The sequence below is a fragment of the Chlamydotis macqueenii genome, chromosome 12, assembly GCF_036417535.1.
Source record: "Chlamydotis macqueenii isolate bChlMac1 chromosome 12, bChlMac1.mat, whole genome shotgun sequence".
NCBI lineage: Eukaryota > Metazoa > Chordata > Aves > Otidiformes > Otididae > Chlamydotis > Chlamydotis macqueenii.
Window position 1 is genome coordinate 16533983 of NC_141567.1, and position 17813 is coordinate 16551795.

At 55.8% G+C, this 17813-nt stretch overlaps 1 protein-coding gene across 1 annotated transcript in view; it reads left to right on the plus strand.

The window, feature by feature from the left end:
* Window positions 1-113: 113 nt before the first annotated feature.
* Window positions 114-17813, plus strand: part of CCDC33 (coiled-coil domain containing 33) — a 42468-nt gene continuing 24768 nt past the window's right edge. Inside the window, exons 1-4 of the mRNA XM_086757562.1 lie at window positions 114-423; window positions 812-1272; window positions 2306-2479; window positions 12949-13112. Coding sequence (XP_086613688.1) covers window positions 114-423; window positions 812-1272; window positions 2306-2479; window positions 12949-13112 — 1109 coding nt within the window. The remainder of the gene's footprint in view (window positions 424-811; window positions 1273-2305; window positions 2480-12948; window positions 13113-17813) is intronic.

A 17813-nucleotide genomic window follows, 5' to 3' on the forward strand; every position in this document is an offset into this window, starting at 1 on the left:
GGAGAGGAGAAGGGAAGAGCAGCAGCAAAGTCAGCTTGGCTCAGAAACACGCCCCAGGCTGCCAGGAGGGCTCGCTCCAGGGCAGAGATCTGGCAGGTCCCATCTCTGTCCCCATGGCAGGCAAAGCAGGGGAGCCTCACATCCCCCTCACCCTGCAGCGCTCCCGGCTGAAAGCCGAGGAGAAGACCCTGGATTTCGAGTTTGAGGTGGTCAGCGCCCAGTTTAACCGGCATGGCCGCTACGCCCTGCGGCTCACCGTGGAGAACCCGCTGCTGCAGGGCTCCGGCGCCGGCGTTCAGCTCCGCGTCAACAGCGGGGAGGTCGTCCAGAGCAGCACCGGCACCACCGATGCCATTGAGCAGAGCGACCTCGGCCAGATCTACTCCTTCCAGAGAAGGAAATTCACCTTCACCCTGCCCAGAGGTAAGGGGCTGGATGCCATGGAGGTGGGCTGATGGCAGAGGTGACCCAGGACCGTGGCTCTGCAGCAAGCACAGCCTGTCTCAGGCCTGCAGACTCCCATACCACACTCGTACCTTTGCCCCTACGGCAAAGCCCTGAGCTGGAGTCAAAGCTGCCTGAGCAGGCACATGGGTTAATGGCATGAATGGGGCAGGTCCAGCTTGGGACCGGGGCCAGCACCACCAACGATGCAAACACTCCGCCACCTCAAAGTCTAGATGTGTCCAGGCTAGATAACCCATTTGCTTGAGTTCACAGAGCAGAGCTAAGTGGTGCTGCTGATGGGTGAGCCCAGGAGATGCTCCTGGGACCACCAGCCCCCTAAGCAAGGCTTCACCCTTCCCGGCAGGTTTCTGCAAGAACGACAAGAACCACGATGTGCGGCTCCACATTGAGGCCCTGCACTTCCCTGGGAGGGCAGAGAGGATGAGGAGGAGCAGGCGAGTGGGCGAAGCCTTCTTCGCCATCTACCCCCGCACCAACCAGCCCCGGATGAAGCTCTCTGCCAGGAGGGACGAGGACTGGTACCGCTACAGCGCCGTGATGGCTTTGCTGCGGGTGGGCAGCGAGCAGCCAGCCATGCACTGCGGCCGGCTGGCCTTCACTGCATCCCTGCACGAGCACCGGCCGCCCGCCACCCTGCCTTCACCCCCGCTGCTCTCTCCCAGCACCCAGGAGAAGAGCCAGCGAGCAGCTAGAGCAGCTCCAGCATCCCCAACCCTGGGCATTCCCATCCCCAGCCACTCTCTCCGTACACCCGAGTCTGCGTACCACTCGCTGCCCACCGAGGGCCGTGCCCGATCCCTTGAGGTAGGGGGGGTCAGATTTGGGGGTCAGAGGTCCTACACTCCAGCAAAACAAGAGCAGACCAGTTTGCTTTGGACAGGGTTGGGCCCTAGGGCAGGCTGATGGCCCCACATAGGCAGCAGCTGGAGTAAGAACAAAACGGGAGAGGTGTCTAGAGCTTTTGGGGGTGTCTTTAGTAAACAGCACAGCCCTGCCTCAGTTTCCCCTCCCTCATTGCTAGGTAGAAGCCTGGTGCCTGTCCCCTCCCTGCCACCAGAGTTAGGGACCCTCTTCACCAAGGACAGGAGCGAGCTGGGACAAGCTCAAGATGCAGGTGGGGTCTTGGTGAGAGAGCAACCACCCAAATAAAGCCAGCAAAGAGGGTCCTGCAGTCAAACCACACTCAGAGCTGTAGGAAATGGGGTATTCACTCAGTTCTGCCTACCCCAGCACAGTCCAACACAAGATTAACCGCTGCCTACCAAGCTCAGCTATGCCCCAGGCCTCACCCACAGCACTTGCAGCAGGACCAGGACCCCCAACCCACCTGAATGCCCCTCACATTCCTGGCTAGCACAGGGCAGCCCCACCAGCAGACACCCCAGGGAAGGCAAAGCTCCCCAGCATCACTTTGTCCTCCTCTTTTAAGGGCTGGGAGCAGCTGGTGCCCATCAGAGGTAGCCGAGAGGTGGGCAGGTGCTTCCTATAAAGGATGGAGGGAAGGTTGGGCTGCTAAAAATCTTATTAATAAGGTAATTTTAAAAATGGAAATAAGTAACATTGTTTTTTTTTTTTCCTTTCCTGAGGTAGCTGGGGCTGTGGAGGAGTAATCCCTAGGGACACATGGAGACCTGCCTCTAAAATAAATGTTGTGGGGGTGATTACAGCTGTTTTGGGGTTTGTTTTTTTTTTTTTTTTTTAAACTTCTTGCAAAAGCTCTGCCCTTGAAAGGTGAAGTCCTGAGGAGCTGGGATACAGAGAGAGATGGTATGGGGTGACTGGGAGAGGGGTGCTGGAGCTCAAAGTTGGGCTTTCAAAACTCTTTTCTTACTCCCAGAGGCTCCAGGTTGACCCTGTGCTCAGCTCCTCCCCGGAGCTCCCCTGTGACTCAGCAGATGAGCATCCTTCCTCCTCCTCCTCTTCCTCGGTGCCTGCCCCAAGGCGACTGCTGAGCTGCAACAGCCTCTCCTCACCAGGCTACAGCCGGGATCTGGCCTCCTCACCAGCGCAGGTGAGTGCAGCCGGTGGAGAAGACACCATCCTAAATTAATGACAAATGCTGGTTTTCATAGCTGCTTCCCGTTAGAGCTTTGCAGAGCTGGGGAGGAGATGGAGGGGACAAGGACACCTCTGTCCTGTCCCTGGCTTAGCTTGGGCACCAGGCCATCGCGTTCCCAGCCTGGCTGTGGGGATGGGGAATGAGACCCCGGACTTTGCATTCCTAATACCAAAAGGCAGCCCTGCAAGCTGGCCCTCCCCAGGCAGCGATTGATGTCACTTAGGCGATCTCAAAATGCTGACTGCGGGCATCTGGGGCTGACACATATTAAATATTTCATCTTGCAGCTCAAATCTAGACTTCTGAAAACTGCAGAGACCATAGGGCAGGGCTGACGCAGTCTGAGCGGCTGCGTTTCTCTTTCTGTAGTTGTGTTAAAAGCTGTCTAAATAAAGGGAAAAAAAGACAACCCTTACCCCAGGGGCTCCATTTCCTGCATCTCGCTGTAAGAATAACACGTCTGGTGATGAAGATGTTGTCTATGCGGCTCTCAGAGGTGTCCCGTCCACCTGTGAAAACATTGCTTGAGAAAGCCGGATTACGGCACCGGAGATGGGATCGATCTCCTCAGCCCTCCCCGGGCACCCTCCCTTCTCCTTCCAGGGAGTCCCCCGTGTCCTCCAGCCGGGCTGGTGGGAGAGTTGGGGATGGTGGGCTTGATGGGGGGTCTTCTGCAGCCTCTGGGCCACCGGCACAGGCTGCTGGCTCAGGGCTGGGGCTGGCAGCCCTCGCTCAGCCCCCCAGGTCAGGGCTTCCACAGTGGAGAGGTGACAGGGGACTCCACGGGAGGCAGTTTGTGCCAGGGGTGCAGTCACAAGGACGTCCTTGGTGCTGGACATGTGTTGCTTGGTGCTGGTGACTATGTTGGTGCGGCTGTAGGGTAAAAATTGGGTTGACAACTCTGTCCCCTGTGGCGTGTCTGGCGCGGGGGCTACCTGCTGCTGCAGCACTGCAGGATGCCTTTGCACCTCGGCTCTTTCCCTTGTCCGGGATAAATGTGTTGCTGATGGCACTGGAGCACTGGATCCATGAATTCCACAGGAGTTACAGGGCGCTGGAGCCCTGCTAAGCTGCTCAGCCCCTCTCCAGGGCATCCCACCCTCTCCTTGCGCTGCAATCCCTGGGACCCCAGAGCATCGCCCTTTGCGGCGCTTCGCCTCTCTAGATTTTCAAGTGGAGGTGCTATCCCCGGCCCGATCAGCCGAAAATTTACTGGCCAGAAACGCTCATTAGCGAGGCCTGATTGAGTTTGCTCAGCAAATGTCTAGACATAAACTCTTTCGCGCTGCGGAGAAAGCAAAGGAAATCGATAACAATCAGCTGGGATGCGGAGCAGGACGCGGAGCCGGGCCAGGGGCGTAAGGCGAGGCATTAGCAAATGCAATTTTGCTCCTGGGCCCCCCGAGGGAATGCGATAAATCACCTGCTACTGATGTCACCCAGCAAGTATTTGCCAGGATGGTTTTTATTTAAAAATTAAAAGCTGAGAGGCAGAGGGATTTTGGCTCCCCATCCTCCTGGGAGGGCTGGAGCGATGGAAAATGTGTTGGAGGGTGGTCGAGCTGTGCTGGTTTAGGGGGAGGAGGGATGGACCAGGTGGAACGGGGAGTTTTAATCTCCAAAAGCACTGCTGGCATGCTGTAGCCTACAGGAAGCTGAAGCTATTGGAGCTGCTGCACTCTGGAGCTGTTTTGGCTCTTGGTGGTCCACACCTGAGCATCTCAGAGCTGATCCTGCTGCGCCTGGGAAGGGGAACCCTAAAGTGAAGTTTGAGAGCATGGATGTCTTTCTAAACTCAGACAGGAGCTGGATGATCCATAGTCAGTAACACTGGGGTATGGAGAGGGGCAACTTCAGGGGGATGAGGGGTCCCATCACAGGGCTGCTGGCTGGACCGGTGTCCTGAGAAATCTGGATGCTGAGGCATTGCATCCATTTGTTTTGCTTTCCCAAGTGGCAAAGACATGCAGGTGCATCCCCATGGGATACCAGCTCCTTGACACTGCCTCCGTGCCGTGCATCTCATCTGTAGGACAGTGAGGGTGATGGATGGGTGCTGAGCTCCACCCGAAAGGCCAAGACACGGGGATAATGATTTTTTTTCTCATCTCACCGCAACCTGTGGATAATGTATTCCTAGGCACGAAACATGAGGCTCTGCTGGCTGTTCAAATGCCTCGCATGTGTTACTGAGCCAGACGGCTCCCTAATTGTCCCAGGACCTGGGCATGGCACCGAGCGGGTCGATAACATGCCATGGATCATCTCTCCGTTGCTGGGATGGCTGAGATTGACCCTTGGGGAGACCTCATCCACCACCCCAGCAGGAATGGAATAGAGGGGACTGGGCTCACCAGGACTCTTGGGGACTTTACAGCAGAGCACGGGGCTCAGTTAAGGGGAATCAGCCCCCAGGTCAGCAGAATTCCATCCCTTCCTCCGGGAACCATTCCCATTTCACTTCCAGTGGGTCTACATGGTGCTGGGAGGAAGGAGCCAGCTTTTGGAGATCTCCTTGGCAGTCAGACTTGGTCGCAAGCCCGCAGAAGAAGGTTTGTTTCCAGTCTCCCCGGAGCAGCTGGCAGCGAGGCGCCCATCCCGAACCAGCAATCTGTTGCTGTCAGGGTACAGGGAATCGCAGCCGTTCTGCCGCAAACAAATAGGATTGCACACAGCTGGTGTTCCCGCTCCCACCCAGGCGTGCAAGGCCAGCTGTGACTTTCTTCTGGAGCATCAACAGGTCTGAAAAATGGGACAAAAGCGCTCCTGGCTCCATTGACACTGTGCTTTATCCCTTTGGATTCCCCATGGAGCTAAGCAGCCTCCCCAGCAAAGCATGCGTGGGTGCAAGGTGACTCGGTGTAGAACAAATCACAGGGATGAGCAAAAAAAATATCCCCAGGAATAAAGACCACCTTTATTTTTTAAGCAGGATACAGAAAATAAAGCAGCGACTCCTCAAGCACTGAGTGCTTTTCAGGCACAGGGACCTGAAGCAGTCTGAGCCATATCTGGACTAATTTTTGGCCCCTTTTTGGGGAGATTCAGACTGGGGATTCCTTAATGCATGCAGGGGGTATCTCAGGAGTTCCTTCTCCACCGGATGGATGTGGATGGCAGGTTGTGAACTGCACTAGCTGCTTTTTCGTGAGGAGTAGAGCCCAACCCTGGCCTCCCTTGAACACTTCAGGTCAAACCCAGACCCGATTGCCAGCCTGGCTCAACCATCCAGCTGTGCCGAGGGGCTGGGGAGTGGATTTGGGCTGAGACGTTGTGTTTCTGTCCGTTCGTGCGGCGGGGAGAGCAGGGTTGCAGGGGCAGGGCAAGGATGCCGGCGCCGGGATGCGGATGCCCTTGCGACGTGCCCCATCTCACTGAGCGATGATGGTGGATAAAAGCTGCTGTCTTCCCACCGCCCGAGTGGCAGGGCCGGGGCAGAGGTCTCTGTTAGCGGGTGATGGATGGCGTGTGTCTTCTGTCTGTCCCCCGGCCGGCTCATCCATCACTCATCCTGATGAAAGCGGCTGTCACGGGGAGGGTGGCAGGGGTCCAGCCCTTCTCCCCAGCCTGCCGCCCTGACACCAGGGTGAGGGGCTGGAGCCGCCTCGACTCACTGAAAGCCCAATGAGGCTGAAAAACAAACTTCGCTGGCAGGGCTCGCCCCGGGATGCGAGCGAGATGAATAACGCCGCTTCAGCGAGCAATTTGTAGGGCTTTGAAAAGCTGTCAGCCTGGGGAGGAGCGCGCCTTGATGGGTTCATCGGGGACTTTGCCTTCCTCCCGCAGTGCCCTGGCTCTCGGCATCCCTTCGTCATCCCTGCTCTGTGCCGCAGGGAGCCCAGAGCAAAAGGGGACCTGAGGCAAATGGCTTTGGGGTGCTGCTTGCATAGCTCTGATTAACTAATTTACCAAAACACTAATTTTTTTTTTTAGTGTGAAAATGCACAATCCTAGTGATGCATTGAAAGGAAACGAACAGACCCTATCATAACGCTGGGGAGATGAGGCTGCCCAGCCTGGTCCAAAAGTCCCGTTCTCCTCATGCTTCTCCCTGCCCGGGTGGAGACCTGGCATGGAAATAGGCCAGCGCAGAGCAGCAATCCACATTTTCTTAGCTAAAATGGAGACAAATCTTCTCGGATGGATAAGATGGATCCTCAAGAGGTTTTCCAAGCTGCTTCTCGATTTGCTTCTCTGTAAAACACGAACTCTTTGGATGCTCGGAGGAAACGCAGGCAGGGGGAGCGGCTGCTAGCTCTAATTCCTGCAATTTAAGTCATCATGTCCCTTTAAGTGTCAAATAACTGCCGTGATGAGAAAAGCAAATGGGGTTAAAAAGAGAAAATTGCTCTGTTTTAAAGAGATGGGGGGAAGGAAATTGCACTGGTGCCACCGATAAATATAGAAAGTGTAAAATTCTCCTAATGGAGCTGACGAGGCAACGCTGGGCTGCTGGCCCATTTAATTATTTGACAGGTGAATTGGGAGTTTTCTACATAAATGGAAGGAAAATGAATTTGGCAATTTTTAGCCCAAAGGGATTCCTGGCCGGCGGCAATGGGGATCCCCAGGGAAATCGGCTCGGAGTCGGCATCCCCGCATGCGGATGGGGGAGAGCACTCTCCCTCCTGGCGCCCTGAAACTGCCCTGTGATCTCTAATGAGCTCCCGCAGGGTCCCCTCCAGGAAACAACTTGCTTAAAAATAAGAAGAAGAATAAGAAGAATATATCAAGCTCAGCTCACATCCAAGGAAAAAATCCATCCCGTCTCCACTGCTGGCTTGGAAATGGGAGCAGAGCGGAGCGGTGGGAAGGGCTGAGGCTGGCAGGATGAAACGATGGATAAAAGAGTGTTTGCTTTCCTGCATCGCTTTTCTTCCTCTGGCTTTTGTTTTGCTGGGAATCTACTAAAGGGCTTTCACCACTCAGGTGTTTGTTTTTTTTCTTGGAGAACGGTTTTGAACCCGCTGCGGGAAGGTGTTGGGAAATACCCCTCATAATACAATCGGGTTTGCTTCAAAACCCAGCTCGGGCTGCCTCGGGCCGTCAGTGGAGCTGAAGTTCTCCAACCATATGGCTGTTTATCTGAGGGCTGCGTTTCAAGCGGCGCTTGCCAGAGTCTGGAGCCTTTGCAGGGGGGAGGATACGCTCGCTAGCTCCTAGAAATGGAAATCATAGAATCATAGAATGGTTAGGGTTGGAAGGGACCTTCAAAGGTCATCTAGTCCAACCTCCCTGCAAGGAGCAGGGACATCCCTGACTAGATCAGGTTGCTCAGAGCCTCATCCAGCCTGGCCTTGAACGTTTCCAGAGATGGGGCCTCCACCACCTTTCTGGGCAACCTGTTCCAGTGTTCTATAACCCGCATCGTAAAAATTTTTTTCCTAATTTCCTATCTAAATCTACCCCCCTCTATTTTAAAACCGTTACCTCTCGTCCTATCGCAACAGGCCCTACTAAACAGCCTATCCCCATCTTTCTCATCGTGTGCTCCTTTTGCTTGGGAAGCTGGTGGCTGCTTCTTGCCGTGTGTGCCCACCTCTCTGCCATCCTGGAGGCTGATTTCAAGGGCACAGGCTCCTCCGTCAGATGTTAATTGCAGGTGTCGTTATAAGGGGGCCATGCTCTCCCATCCCATGCCAAGCAGCTCCAAGGCATCGGAGAACAAAACCTCAGTGGTGCCTGGGCAAAGAGGGAGAGAGCATCCACGGCTGGACCCAGCAGGATAACACCTCTCCGTGCTGTGTCAGCAAGCTGTGTACGAGCCCACGTACCTTCCACTGATGCGGGGAGATCGTGGCATTGTGCAAAAGCCCTTTGCTTTGAAAGGGCTGCATCCCACTGCAGCCGCATCCCTGCTTGAAGGAGCACAGTGCTGCGGATGCTTGTGGGTGCAGATTGGTGCTCCTCTCTCCCAGGTGGGAGCAGGGGTCAGAGGAAGAAAAGCGCTGATACTGTTTTAATCTTCCTTTTAACTGTAATTGCGTTTGGCCGGCTCCCCCGAGCTTGTTCCGGGAGATGCGTTTTTCCCAGCTAGATTGCTTTCCTTGTTTTGCTCATTGGAGACAGGCCGGGGCCTGTGTCATGCCAGCTATGCATTAATAGAGCCTCAAATGAGATTTCACAGCCTCCAATCTGATTAGCGCCGAGGCTCCGGTTGCTTTGGAGAGTGGGGCAGGCAGCCGAGGAGCTGCGATCCTCGTAGGGGGGTGCAAACCCCTCCGGATGTGGGATGTCATGATGTACCCCAGCACCCTGGGACTGATGCAGAGCCTGGGGACATGGGGAGAGCAGGGCATGGGGTGGCCAGGGTGCAACGCATCTCCCACCCTCAGAAAACCATGAATTTGGGATGCTGAATTGTCCCTCACACAGTCTGCTGGGAGAAGGCTGGTCTGGGCAGAGCAGCTGCATCTGCTCACCCATCGGCCACCGAGTCCTTGCCGTACACCCGTATTTCTCTCCATTTTGCTGCTTGGTGATGTGTGAAATCCCCTCCCCATCCCAGTTGCCCCATGCCCAGAGCTGTGTGCTCGCTCGCTGCTGTGATGCAGCCGATGGGCTGTAGGCTGGCTGCTCGCCTCCGTTATCAGGAGATGCTCTGCGGTGTCCGGGGGGCTCTCATTGCGCTCTTACATCCCAGAGCCCTGACATCCAGCCCTGAGAGGTGGCTGGATCTGCTGGGATGTCCCAAGGGACACCAGGGGACCCGGTACCCTCGGCTGGCCCAGTTTCATGACGTCCAGGCAGTGCTCCAGCCCTGCCTCGTGTTCGGACTCTCCATGGCGCAGTGCCGGAGGTGTCACCCGTGGCCTGGTCCTGCTGCTTGTTTAAAGCCGAGCGGCACTTTATTTCCCATCCTCTCAGCTGCCGGCGGGGGAAGCAGCTTGCCGGTGTTTAGCCGTTGTAAGGAGGCTTGAAAGGAGCCTGGGGAGACATCATGTAGGAAAACTCACACCAGCCCCAGTCCATCTTCGCTCACGGAGCCTACTATTATTTTATGAAGTCTCAGGAGGAGGATAAAGCTGACACGTTCCCAACAGCAGCTCATAAATTGTCAGGGGCAGGGAGGAGCTCGGGGCTGCGGGTGCTCGCGCCGTAGAGGAGTGAATCCCCGCCATGCAGTGTGCCGGAGAAATCGAAACACACGGAGCATCCTGCAAGCGCCAAGCTTCTGCAAGGGGGAAGATGCGGCCGTGGGCAGGGGCTGAGGTGGGATGGAGAAGCTCCTGTCCCACCCCAGTGCCGTGCCTGGGGGTCCCTGCTGGATCCCGGCCCGGGCTGTCCTCCCCAGACTCAACGCCAGGCTCCGGAGGCCATTTATGTCTCGCCAGCCTGCAGCCAGCAGCGATTTAATCTTGGCTGAGCGCTGCTGTAGGGGAGCTGCCCAGGCCCCGGTACTTCTTTCGAGATGATAAAAAGTTGATAGAAAAACAAATTACAACGATGGCGGCTCAGCCACCATTAATCAACCTCCCCACAACATCGCGGTGTGAATAATTAATCACCGTCGTTAAGGATGCTTTAAGGGCAGCTTGGGGTTAAGGTGCTGGGTGGGATCAGGGCTGGATGGCATGAGATGCTTGAGATGCTCTGTGGGAGTCGGTGATGCTCCAAGGGACCTGAAAATGTTTTAAACATGTGGTATCCCCAGCTGAGACCCTTGGGAACACAGGGACTGTTATTTCTCCAGCTCTGCAAGCTACAGGTTGCGAACTCCTGGGTGAGAGCACTTGGTTTGGCAGGGACCTAGAAGTTTTGCTTCCCACTGAGTAAAAGAGCTGAAAAACAAGCGTGGGCTCTACCTGGAACCGCAGGCACCTTCCTTGGAAGGAAGAAATACTGGATTTCCTCCTGGCTTTGAATAGTGACTGGGTTTTTTTTTCAGTAGTTAATCACAGCCTTGCTGAAGGTTTCGGGTATGGGTTGCCTGCAAAGCCTGGCATTGTTCATGCCTGCTATTTTTAAGATGTTTTGTTCTCCTGCTGAGGTTTACTTAGCTTAACCGCTTGTAAATTTTCTATTAAAACCCCTCGCTAATTATTGTGCTGGAACCACTGCTGGCAGTAAAACCTACTTGGAATTTTTAGGGAGGTATAAATATAAGTGGTGGGTGTGAAGATGTGTGCTAAGAAACCTGCTTCTGTTATCTAGAATGAGAAAGAAAATAGGGAAAACATAGGAAAATGGCTCAAAATAGTGACCTGGAGCTGTAAATAAGGGTGTGGTGTGGGACACTGATCCGGCATCACAGCTCAGGGCCTGGGGTCCCCCGGAGCTGGGCTCCATCAGCAACCTCAGAGGCCTGGGCACAATTCAAAGCAAGGTTGATTTCCACCTCTGCCAGCTGGAATGCCTCTGGGTCGGGTTTTTAGTGAGTGTTTGGGCCGCAAATGCTCAGTAAAACCCCACAGCTGGAGCCTGAACAGATGCTTTCTTGAAAGGAGAGAGGCGTCTCCAGAGAGAGCATCCCTGCCCCGCCTGCACACCCGTGCCTGCTTCCCACAAATCCAGCACCTTGCCTCTTCGAAGCCCCCCGCTGTCCTGGCCCTCCCTTGGTGATGCAACTGCATGCGGACACAGCCCAGGGGTCTTAAACCCGCGTCTGTGCTTTCCTCCTCCTTCCCCCAGCTCCATCCCGCAGTTTGCCCTCTTTGTCGATGCTGGGACTGGGCTAAATCATGTTGTGTATTTTTTTTTATTTTTAGAGTAGTGTTTCTGCTCTTACATACCCCCTTCTTTTCTCTTCCTCTCTGGAAAAGCCTTGGGAAGCTGTCAGCGCTTGCCGTGCCGGGCTTTTGGGGGTGCAGGGAGAGCTGGGGTGCTGAGAGAGCAGATCTGGCCACTAGCACGGAGAGCCAGTGCCCGTGCGGGGTGACTTGACAGGTACCATCTCAGATCAGGTGAAGAAACCCCGTAATTTCCCCTCCCCATCAGCATCGCTGGGTGGGGGGATAATTGCCACGGAGCTGGAGCTGGGGTGGGATTGGGATCCATCCCCCCCATTCGCTCTGCAGGTCAGGGAATAGAACAAAATTAAGGGAGGGGAAAATGCTGGTTTAAATGTTTTTCCACACGCTTGGTGGTTAGAGCACCCGGGTTTCCACCCCACAAGTGATACTTAGATTTGGGGTTGTTGTCCCCCAAAGACGATCAGTCACCTTGCCGCTGCTAAGCCCATCACCGCTGCAGCCGGGCGGCCTCTGCAGTGACAAGGGCGAGGGTTCAGGATGAACCAGCCCCTCATTACAGAGTTTGGAAGCAAAGCCACGCGTCGAAGGGGATTTGCAGGCAGCGGCTTTGAGAAGCCCGCGGGGTGGTTGCTGGGCTGGAGCTCTCGCTTCAACCCCAGGAGGTCCGAAGGATGCGGACAGGGTTTGATGCAGGCAGGGTTTGCTTTTCAGGGTCTGAAGCGGCACAGGGTGGGTTTTAACTCCTTGTAGCCACAGCACGAGGCGACATTAATGCATCAATGCTGCGCGCTGCCCAAGGTGGCACGGCGAGGATGCAGCCGGCGGGGGGGACGGCGCCGTCTCTCACTTGGATGGGGTGTGATGGGTGCGGGGACTGTCCCCCCGCGAGTGCGGAGCGGCAGCTTGCGGCTCTGCTGCTCCTTATCACATCAGCTGGTGGGAATTAATGAGCTGGGGAGGGGGAGCCTCTGCGCTCCCCACTTCCCATCCCCCCAGATTTGGCTGAGATCCCAATTCCTGCGGAGTCTCTATAAATTGTAGAGCCTGGGCTGGTGTGAAGGGGGGGCAGGGGGATGGCAGGGGCCAGAGCTGGGTGTGTTGGCAGGTCAGAGGGCCTCAGGGGAAATTGAGGTGCTCTGGATAGTTAATCCCTTCTTCTTAGGTGACCTGGCTTGGGGTCTTTGGTTGGACCATGGTGTAGCTGGCCCCCATGGGACCATGCTGAGCAGGGATGCTGGGCCGCTTTCACCCCACGCAGGATGCTCTCATGCTGCTGGGTGTTCTCCCAGAAAGCCTGGCACCTGTTGTGGCCTTGCCATGGCATGGTGACATCCATGGTGTGGAGCCCACAGCTGGGCACTGCGGCACTGTCAAAGAGGCAGCTGTGATGGGGATGTGCCAGGGGCATCATCTTCCCAGCTTGTTCTCCTCCATTCAAGCTCTCAGCATTGAGCAAAAGTCTTGAGGACCAGCTTGGGTGACAGAGGTGTGCTGGGGACACCATCTCCCCATCTTATTTTCCTCCATCCAGGCTTTCAGCATTAAGCAGGGGTTGTGAGGACAAGTTGGGTCATGGGGATGTGCTGGGGATGTCATCTTGCCTATCTGGGCTCTCAGGATTGAGCTGGGGCTGCGGGAACAAGGTTGGGTGACGGGGACATGCCTGCAGCTTTGCAGGAGCATCCAGCCGCTCCCCACCTTGATGTCTCTCTCACTGTCTCCCAGCAGGTATCCAAGTCCCCTGCTGGGACAGAGAAGCCCAGGCATGTACCGATGGCTGATGGGGGACACGTGGCCCGTGTGGGGAAGGAAGCCATCACCATCACTCTCCACAGTGCCAGTAACCTGCCGGCCACACGGGAGGGCCAGGTCCCATGGCCTTACGTCATCGTGTGAGTACCCAGCACTCACAAAAGGGGACAAGTGAGATCATGGGGACACAGCGGACAGGTTCAGGAGCTATCACCCTCTTATGAACTCTTTGCAAGCCCTGGGGAGGGGAGAAACCTCTTCAGTGGCGACATGCACAAGCATCACCTCCATGGGATGCTCTGTGAGGGACAGGAGCTGGGACTCCTCGCTGAGACAGGGAGAGGCAGGAGATGGGGTGCTTTGGCTCTCTGGGCTGTTGAGAAGAAAGCATTCCTAATATTGAAAGTATAAAATGCCATCAAAGAATCCAGAGGGTAATGCTGCCTGGGTTTTGAGACGATATCATGATAAATAAAAGAGCATTTTAATAAATAAAACAGGATGCTTGGGTAAGGAGAACTTGGCTTCCCGTGCATTATGCATGTGCCAGGGGACTCAATTAGCCGGTCAGGCTTTGGTCTGTGTTAAGAGGGAGGCAGCTCCGCTCGGCACTGCTAGGGGGTGAGCCTGTGATCCCAGAGAATCCTTCCAGGAGGCAGAGCGGCTTTGGCATCACTTCCCTGGAAAAGTCGGGATAAAGCAGCTGGCGGTGGCTTTGGAGCATCGCCTGAGCTCGGTTCCTCTGGGGCATCTCCCCAGGACAGTCCTGCGCAGGCTGGTACCGGTGTGGGTGCAGCAGTGCCAAGGGACAGGGAAGCAGGGCCAGGGCTTGTCCGCTGGGAACAGTCAGCAGCCGGGACCTTGAAAGCCTGGGAACAGCGTCTCTGCAAGCATGTAGAGCAAACTGTTGCTTGCTGGGCATTTTTCCCATGTAGAAACCCTGAGCTCCATGGTGAAAGGGGTCCCAAGGTCTGTCCATGTGGCACAGCATGCCTTTTCTCCGTGGTGCCTGGCACCAGCGGTGTTGGACATCCCAAAGGCTCCCTGGGCAGGAGGTATGCGGCTCTCCATCGATTTTTGGCAGGCAGGAATGGCTGACACTTGCAGCTGGGTCGGAGCTGGCTGGCACGTGGGCTGGCAGCCCCCACTGCTGCCCCTCCATCACCCTTTTCCCTCTTTCCCACCCCCTCATGCCAAGGACCCACTCTCCGCCCCGGCAGCCTGAGTAACTCCACCACAAGAGTTGTCTCTATTTCCATAAACCAATTATATCCAGATAATCTCAGGAGATTTAAACATCAATATCCTAAATGATAGCACGAGGGTGGCATGTGATTGTTGCATCTCTCTTTACATTCTGGTGCTGCTCCATCACCGCGTTGCCATGGTAACGGGGGAGTGATGGAGGGGAGGGAAGGGTGGTATTAGGGATGCAGGACACATGAGGGGCCTTTTAGTAACCATAGTGAGGGAGCCAAGGCAGAAAAGAATCAGTTATTGTTTTTCAGGGCACTTGCTTTCCAAGGCGAGCGGCACGTTGCAGTTAAAAGGTGGGGTTTTACGGACAGGAAGGAGAAGCAATCGGTGGATGCACCAGTGAGGACCTGGTGGCAGCCAATTCCCCCCAAAGTGTCTGGGAACCACCAGTGGAGCCAGCCTGAGCTCAAAGTGCCGGCACTCAGAGCACCACCCCCCAAAATCAGGAGTGGGATGGGATGAGGGGAGCAACAGCACCTGCACCAGCCCTTCGTGGCTGTGCCCAATCGCTCGTGCCCGGACTCAGCATCCCATAGCACTCCATAGCTGTGTGCATCGCTTCCAGCCTTGGGTGCAGAGGATCAGGGAGGGAAAGGCTTTGCAGAGTTAATCTGGAAGACCTTGAGCAGCAGGAGAGCCTGCACAGGCATCCTGATGGCTTTGGGTTCATCCCTGCCCCGGACAGAATGGGGGTCCTCCTCCGGGGATGCTCCGGGGAGCTGGCAGCAGCTTGGCTCTTCTCCTCATCCTCTGAATGCTCAGCAAATCCCCCCTCCCTGCTTTCAGGGGCACCCGTGGTTTGCTCTGCATCTTCCTTTCACTCCCTCGTGCGCAGGGATAAATTGCTGCCAGCTTGGCGTGATGCAGGGATGACCTTGGCGTGCTGGAGCCAGGTGTGTTTGCAATTAACGGCACAAAGGGCCCGGCTCCGGCTGCCTTCTCCTCTCTGTTGAGTACCGCGGGCGGGTGAAAGCGCCTCCTCGCTTCTTCCTTTCTGCTCTTCAACGCCAAGAGAAGAAACTGAAGGTCGCTGCTGAATGTGCCGTCTGCTCCCAGCCTGGGGGATGGGGGCTGCGATGTTCCCCCGTCTGCGGGCACAGGCAGCGGTCCTGGTCATGCAGCGGATGGGATGCTTCACCTAGGAAGGGGGTAGGGTGTTCCTGCCTGCAAAGCCTTTTGGCTCTGCAATGTGCCCCAAAATAAAGCAGGGGCTCACCTGGACCTCTTTGGGGGTCCCCTCCTCATCCCAGCACCCAGCTTAGATCATGGTGGGGTGAAGATGGATCATCACAGCGTTAGAAGGTCAGGAGCTGTGTAAAAATCGGGTTTCTCAAAGGAGAGGGGAAATGATAATCCTTTCTTTCTCATTCAGAATCTTGTCAAAACTTGCTCTTCCACCTCTGTGATTCATTTCTCCGTATTTATTCACCCAGACTGCACCTGAGACCCCAAGCTCAGCACCGAGCACAGGGAGGGGGGCAGCATCGCCTTCCCCAGGGCCGGATCCTGCACAAGTAACGCAGCGGATGGCAGCCCCGCGTGCCGTGGCTGTGCTGAGCGGGATTTTCCTTCCCTGAGAACGATGCGCCTTTGCTGCCGCCTTGCCTCTGCAGGGCTGTCGGCCCTGAGAAATAACTCACCCTGGAGAGATAATAACTTAGGAAGCCGGTTAAATAAACCTTTACGAGGGCTGGGGACAGCCCTGCCAAGCCCTTTGCAGGGCACCCAGGTGTCACGCGTAGAGGGGTGGCTGTGTGATGCTGTCCCCAAGCTCTGTAGTCGAGACGTTGACGTATAATAACTCCCCGGGGGTGGCCGTCTTTATCTTTCATCTTTCTCTTTTATCGCAGCGGTGGGTGCCTGGCGCATCCTCGCACGCAGAGCAAAGCGCCTGCCCCAGCGCGGGCGGGAGGGATGCAGAGCATCAGTGGAGCATCTCCTGCTCTATCCCAGCCGTCTCCTGCCCCAAGACATCCAATCCCATGAGCGGCTGACTGCATTGCCTGCTCGCTGGAGACCCCGTCTCCTGCCCCACCAGTGGCTCTGGAGCTGGCTGGGGTGAGGAGGAGACATCAAACCGTCTCTGCTCTCCGCCGTTCCTGCTGCCCCCGGCTCATTCATTTGATTTTGAAGCACATCCCCATGTGTTGTGGTGTTGTGGGTTGTTTTTACCTCCCCCTCCCCACTTCACAGCTCTTTTTGAATGCTCTCTCATCCTTAGGCAAGTCTATAATAAAGGGGGGGCCAGAGCAGCCGGTTCTCACCCTCCTCCTCCTCCCACCCCCAGCCCAGGTCTGGCTTCATTCGGACTCCAAGCACGTTGCTGGCAGAGCAATCCCCCACAGAGCTCATTACTGGAGAGCCAATTTTCTTACAGCCCCACCATAACAGTGCCAGCCCAATGCTAATTCCCACCTGCCAGAGCCGGCCTGCTCAGCTCTGCTCCTGCGGGATGCAGGTGGGATTCTCCGGCGGGGAAGGGGACACGCTGGAGATGGGAGAGGAGCATGGGATGTGGACACAGAATGGCTGAGGATCCTTCAGACCGGTCTCACCAACAATGAGAGGGGATGGAGGTCTTGTGAGCATGGAGTGTTCTCTCATCCAGCTTGTACTTCTGGGATGAATCTGCATGGTCCCACCAGTACCTGGAGCTCACTCTGCAGCTGGAAGTATCTGTATCATCTCCTTTTCCCCAGAGATGGGGTGGCAAAGTGTCACCATCTGCTCTCTGTCACTGCAGGACTCTGGTAACCTCTCCCTAAGAGCCACATTGGTTCTGCTCCAGCAAGAGCTTTGCTGGAGGAGCCAGTGCCGGACACTTCATCACCTTAATATCCAGAGCAACCAGTTGACAGGGCTGGGGCATCTGCGTCATGGTGGCCTGATGCCACGTCATCGTCCTCCTTCACCATCAGGCGTGGAGAGAACTTGAGGTCACCAGGTGGTGGGACTCTGCCATGGTCTTGGGACTCCTAGGATAATACCAAGGGTCTTGCTGGGCAGTAGAGACCCCCTAAAAGATCTGGCTCACTGAGGGGGCATTATTATCATTAGCCAAGCTCGTGAGTAATCAATGAACAATTGATAAAAATGGGAGGAACAATCCCAAACCAGCCCTGATGGTGATGGCTCTGCACCAGCACAGATGCAGAATTACCCAAGGCCCATAGCCGCTAACACCATCGTAATTATTGCTCAGCCTCGTTATGTGCCGAGTTTAATGACGGCGGTGAGTTTAATGACAGCGGTCGTTAACATTCAATCTTCTCTCTCCTTTCCCAGCAGCCTTCTCCCTGTCCCTTCATCAATACAGCCAGATAATTAGCCTCCGGGGTCTGAAATAACCTTTAGGATAAAAGGGGCTGCAAACCCCATCACTGGGGGCTCAGCAGCTGGGAGTAAAACAGGGCCTGGACCCCCAGCACAGCCCCCCCAGAGCAGAGGCAGAGCTTTGCTAAGGGTGGTGGGAGGGTGGGCTGGCTGCTGGTAGCTGCACTGAGCGGGGTCAGTGCTCATCCTTCTCCCAGGCCAAACTTCCTGCTGACATATTGCCCTTCCTCACCCAGTAACTGGCCAGTTTT